Source organism: Pteropus alecto, unplaced genomic scaffold (genome assembly GCF_000325575.1).
Source record: "Pteropus alecto unplaced genomic scaffold, ASM32557v1 scaffold41, whole genome shotgun sequence".
NCBI classification, from domain to species: Eukaryota; Metazoa; Chordata; class Mammalia; order Chiroptera; family Pteropodidae; genus Pteropus; species Pteropus alecto.
The window spans coordinates 544,709-550,639 of NW_006430464.1; the positions used below are offsets into that span (position 1 = coordinate 544,709).

A 5,931-nucleotide genomic window follows, 5' to 3' on the forward strand; every position below is an offset into this window, starting at 1 on the left:
TATAAATCAGAATATATTGTTCTGTGTTTTAAAAGGGCTCAAGGAACTGATTTGATCTTGTGCAAAACTGAGAATGTTTATAAGAATATAATTTATCTTCTCCTCTGCAATAGTTTTTTTACGAATATTCATGACTGACTTGTTCCATTCTGTTAACACAAATTCTCCCTAAAAGGAACAAACAAACAAACAAACAAACAAAAAGCTTAAACAACGTGGCCTTAAGAGACTCCAAAGATGTTAGAAATACACGTCGTATGAGAATGGTATTCAAATAAAACGGAATTGCGACCGGTTGTATTACTTGATAATTTCTTGCTCTAGTAACAATAACATTGTAAGTGACAACTCTGTTTTCCTAAATTGTAAGCCTATCCGTGGGACTGCACCCTTCTCTTTCCCCACATGTATGATCTGGGGACCTTGGACTCCGCGAGACTTATTAGGCAAATATTTTGAGACTTGTCTGTTTCAAACACCAAACGGATGAGGCTACGTGCTGGGAATTCTGTTTTTCTGATACTGGCGATACTACTCGACGAGTCTCTTTGTCACCGTCTTCTCTTCCTTCTTCCCCTGGACTATGGATGTCACTGGAAGAGGAGCAGCCATCTGGCAAACATGGGATAACCATGCGCACTGTCCCCCTGTGATTTCCCTCCCGTGTAACGCGAGAGGGTTTTATTGCCCGGGATGTGACGGTCCTTCAGACTTCACGATTCCGCGCTCTTCCCTTCTCCAGGCTGCGCCACGTTTATGGGTTGTCTCCACGGCAACCTCTTCCCTCTCCCTCTAACTGCTCAGTTCCCTTCCCCGGGTCGCCTCCTCCTTTGGGGTTCAGGTTCCAAGAGTTCCAGCTTGGACCTTTCTCAACACGTCTCCATCTGGCTACTTCCTTGAAAGCTGAACGTCGCCCTGGACTTCTGCTGAGCGCAGCAAGGGGCTGACTGTCTGACTCACTCCGTGCTCCGGGACACCGACTGGAGAACTCGCTTTCCCGGGGATGAGCTGGTGCCACGCCCCACCGTGAGCCCGACGACTCGGCGACGCTCAGGGAAACTGCACGCGCCCAGCAACGGACTCCGCGGCCACTGACGGGGGCGGAGGCGGCTAACCGATCAGCCGTCTTACAACCAGTTCCTTAGGAGGCCTGGGAACCCCCGAGCTTCACCCACACCCCAACAGCGGGAGGTCACGTGCGGAAACCCGCTCCGGAGAAAGCCCGCGCGCCACTGGGCACGTGCGCCCCACTGGGCACGCGCGCGTCCACCCAGAGCCAGTCAGGACCCGAGGATGCCCGTGAGAGCTGCGGGGGCGGCGCGGGGCTACGGAGGAGAGCCCCGGGGGCCTCCGGTACCTGAGCCGCCCTGGAGCAACGGCCACCACTGGGCACCCTGGACTCTAACAGGGGCGCCCACCCCTCCCCCTCGACAAGCCCTCCAGAGAATAGTCTGTCTTGAGCAGGTGGTTCTAGAGCTTGAGACTCCAAGATAATCAACCATTAAGCAACACTCCTTTCTCAACCCGGTACTTGTGGGGGAGCAGGGGACGGCCGGGTTGGAAGCCATTGATCAAGGAACGAAATGCCAGGTGCACGAGCCTCAGGGCCAATCAGAAGGCACCTCGGTACCCCCTTGTTTCCTGTCCTGAGACCAAGGCCCCCGTCGTGAACAAAACAAGACCCAGCTCTCCATTTTCATGCCAACCCCTTCCTGACCTGTTCCCAGCCGGGTCCCAATCTTTTTCTCGTTCTCTTCTCCTTCCCCAAACCCACCACCCTCCCTCTCCCCATCCTTGCCCACCTCTCCCTGGTAGAGGATTTTTTTCTTTGATAGAAGCAAACCCCAGTCCTATGAGAGACACTTCTATTCCCAACTCAAAACCTCTGTGCACAAGATTCTGATGAAGAAGAGCCCACTTTCCAAGATTACAAAGCACAGGGAGAAATAACCCTCCATGAGTGAGGATGAAAGTCCAGCTTCTCCCCAGAGCCCTTGGGGCCCCGAAAGGTCTGTCTCCTTGGGAGCCCACTCCTTAGTCCGCCCCACTCGCCCCGCCTCCCTGGGCTCTTGAACTCACCAAACCTCTCCATCTCAGAGATAAGAGTCTGCAGTTCCCTGGCTGGCTCCTCAAATTTCTTTAGGTCTCAGCACAAATGTCCTTTTCTCAAAAAGTCTGTCTTTCTAGTCCAAACCAGGTTCCTCCCCTGGTCCCTTTTTCTTCCTGGCGCTTGACATTTTAAGCAATAATTTTGTGTTGATTTCTTCCTTGTCTGTGTACCTGTGTAGACCACAAGCTCCACAGAGGCAGTGGCAGTGCCTGGCCTGTCTGCTCTATTATCCGGCACAAGGTAAATCCTCCTCTTTCTGTGAAATGTGTGAACCTGCACGCATAAACATCTACCCTGAGTACAAGATGACCTATCACCGGTATTGAATGGAGAACCACTGGATTTACCCACAAATAACGCCCCAGGGAAGAGACGACCCTTTTTCCAAGTGCTGAAAAATCACCAGCATCTGGCTCTGGAAGGGAGGCCATCATCCATTCCGAGGGAAACAATACACAACCATGGTCCATTCTCAGGCCAGAATCCCATTCTCATTCCTTGTACGCCTACTTTTCAGCCTGGCCAAGAAATATTCCGATAACTTCCTAACTAGGCTCTTTGCCTCCAGCCTTACCTCTTCCAAATACATCTTACAATAGCTATTCCTAGAATGATCTTTCACTATGTATCTGGTCACTCTACTTCTTTGCCTCAAACCTTCCAGCAGCTTATAATCCACCCACCCACCCATCCATCCATCCATCCAATTATTCAACAAACATTTTTGAGAGCTTTTTATATTTTAGGCACCATTCTAAGTGCTGGTGATACATGTAGAAAAAAAAAATACAGACAAGATCCTTGTTCTCATGGAACTTACATTTTAAGGGAGTCGGGATACGGTTCTACTGGATAAAGCTCCAGTGCCTCATCTTGGCATTCAGGGCTCATCTTTGTCTTTTCTTCACCTACATCTCTGGCCACCATCTCTCACTCGTTTTCCACCCAGGTACACCTCAGGTGAGGATACTAAAGTTCAAAGTGTGCGTGGGGGGGAGGGGAAGGCAAGAAGTCTTACCTGATGCACGTAACCACTAAGCATCAAAGTTGGAATTCAATCCATTTGTGATGCCAGTTCCTGGGCACACAGCAGGGGGTCAAAAGCTACTTATTGGTGGACCTATTTCATAGTCTCAACTTTATTTTTCCTTTGTTTGACACCATCCCAGGGCGGGTGTATTTCTTCTGATTAACCCAAACAAGAGATCATAGTTTGCTTTCAAAGGTTCTAAGATCAAGTCCAAGAGTAACCATATTCAACGAAGAATCAGTGTGAAGGGCGGGTTGGGGTGCTTGAGAGAGCTTTGTGAGCTGAGGAGACTCAAGGGCTCCAAGTCTGTTACAGACTCCTAGTTTCTGGGGTCTCTAAGCATCCTGTGAAGTTCTGTATTTCCAGGGATAATGCAGCTCCAGGTGCGACTGTTGCCTTTACAGGCTTTGTCAGCTCGTTTATCTTGCTCTTCCTGGAACTTTAGGGTAATGGGTTCTGCAGGGCAGAGCAAAGGAAGGAGGATGTTGTAACAGGTTTAAAGGTGAGGTATCCAAATCTGAAAAGCACAGGATTCTGTCCTTTCCATCGAGCTGAATGAAGGCAGTGGCTTCACCTTTTCTCGCAATCTCCTGGTTGGGGTCTGCAACTCTTTCTCCCACTGGTCCTCCCTGTGTGTTCCCAGCCCCAGGAACCACCCGACTGTTCCCCAGACTCCCCAGGGAAGTTCTGCCTGCTTCTGCAGGTAGGTTCAGTCCCTCCCTCCTCTGGGCAACCAGAACTCCCCACCAGCCCTGTTACTGCGAGGGTACCTTCCCCACCAGCCTGGCTGCTCTGTGAGGGTAGGATCTGAGATCCCAGCATCGAGCACATGGATCTTAGGACATATTCGTGGAATATAACAGGTGCATGGTTTACCCACAAAGGGACACCAGCTTTTAGAGCGAGGTATAAGGACAGCAGCAGGGCACTTCTGGTCCTAGAGAACTGTCAGTGGTGAACAGCAGTGAGGCCCGGCAACCTCAGGTACTGTCCCTTCCACACCCTGCTGAGGAGATGGGGTGGAGGGTAAATAAAGGGGTAACCTGGGCTGAGTCTGGAACCCCAGCACTTCGGGTTGACGTGAGCCTGTAGTACCTACAGACTGTGCTGACCCACAGCCTGCCAAACACTCAGAGACCAAACCCTGCGATTTCTACTCTGGTGCTCTAACCGCTGTTAGAGGTTCTCCCGACTCTTCTCAGTGGGGACTCATCATGTGTGTGTGTTTATGTGCACTACTGATTCTAATCACTCTTTGTTTCTCTCGATTTTCATCCTTTCCCACCCTGGGCTTTAGGTTCATCATCTATAACAGGGGTCTCCAACCCTGGTACCGGTCCGTGGCCCGTTAGGAACCAGGAGGTAGGCATAGCAGGAGGCAGGCAAGCGAAGCTCCGTCTGCGTTTACAGCTACTCCCCAGTGCCAGCATCGCTGCCTCGGCTCCGCCTCAGATCCTCAGGCATTGGATTCTCATAGGAGCACCGGTCCTTGGTGCCACAAAGGTTGGGGACCGCTGCTCTATAAGGTGACCTTCAAGCATGTTCTGGCATTCTAGACACCCTAGGATTGAGGATGGCAACTCCTTTAAACAGTGTGTGTGCCTCTCCTCGTGAGGCTTGGTATCTTTATCTTGACAGACTATATTCCAGACACAATGGGTACCCACTAATACCTGGCTCTCAGAAGATGGGGTGACTATAGGCTTCTTCGGAGACATCTCGGATTCTTGGCCTTCTTTGACTTCGGGGCTCCTTTCCACTTTGATCGTTGCAATTTTCTTTGCCTGCCTCATTCTGATAAGTTTCACTCTAAGGAAATGACCCTCCAGATCAGTTCTGGCTCTCCAACCCCCCAGCACCCCCCAAGTGGGCTCTGGCTCAATCAGAACTTCTGCTTTAGGGCCTCAGTGACACTGCCAGCTTGCTGTGTTATCGAGGGTGAGCCACACGACCCTCTGGGAACCGGTTTCATATTCTGTACGATGGAGACACCTCGCTTCCTTCTCAAGCTGTGGGATTCGGATGAGGCCGGCTATGAAAGGGCTTTGCAAACTGTAAAGGATTCTGTTGGACTTTGAGTCCAATTGAAGACTCTGCTTTGAAAATAGTTCCCCAACTGGCCCTGCCACCTGCTCCTCTTCTTTCTGACCCCTGATAAGCCAGTCACTCCCAAGCCCCGTGTTCTGACCGCCTCTCATCACTAGCCCCGTCTCAGGCCTGGTGCAGGCCCCAGGCCACCTGGCCCTCCCTCTCCGGCCCGCGTTCCACGCCAAGTTCACGCTTTCCTTCTCAGCTTGGCACACTTCCATGGCTCCCAACTGAGGATTAAGCCCGAGACATCTGGACTGGCCAAAGGCTCCCCTGCCTGACCACCTCTCTGCCCTGACCTCTGGCAACTCTGCCTTTCTCACTCTAGGCTTCTAGCCAGTAGGTTTAGCCAAGTTTCGAGAGTCTTTATGAACCGATACCAAGGATGCTTTTCACCTTTGCTTTTAGCCATTATTGGTTATTCTCAGTGCTACTGGCACGGCAAAAAGACACTGGAAATTCCTCAAACGTGTCCCTGGGGTCTGCATAGGCTACTTCCCACCAAACAAACGCGTGCTCAGCCCCCAGGTCCACTTAAGACTGTACTCCGGGGACTCTGCTGCCTTCTCCAGCGCTGCCATGTCCTCCTTTGCTTTCTCCCTTATGAAATTTTCTGAAAGCTCCTGTCCCTTGGGCGTATTTGTGGCTCAGTACAGTCCTGATGGCTCTGGACTGTGGTGACCCTGTCTGCCGCCTCTTTCCC

General features: G+C 51.4%; 1 protein-coding gene across 1 annotated transcript in view; it reads right to left on the reverse strand.

The window, feature by feature from the left end:
• Positions 1–3,459: 3,459 nt before the first annotated feature.
• The window catches only part of SIGLECL1 (SIGLEC family like 1), a 4,404-nt gene continuing 1,932 nt past the window's right edge, over positions 3,460–5,931 (reverse strand). Inside the window, exons 4-5 of the mRNA XM_006905090.1 lie at positions 4,808–4,949; positions 3,460–3,573 (exon numbers count right to left, since the gene is read on the reverse strand). Coding sequence (XP_006905152.1) covers positions 3,460–3,573; positions 4,808–4,949 — 256 coding nt within the window. The remainder of the gene's footprint in view (positions 3,574–4,807; positions 4,950–5,931) is intronic.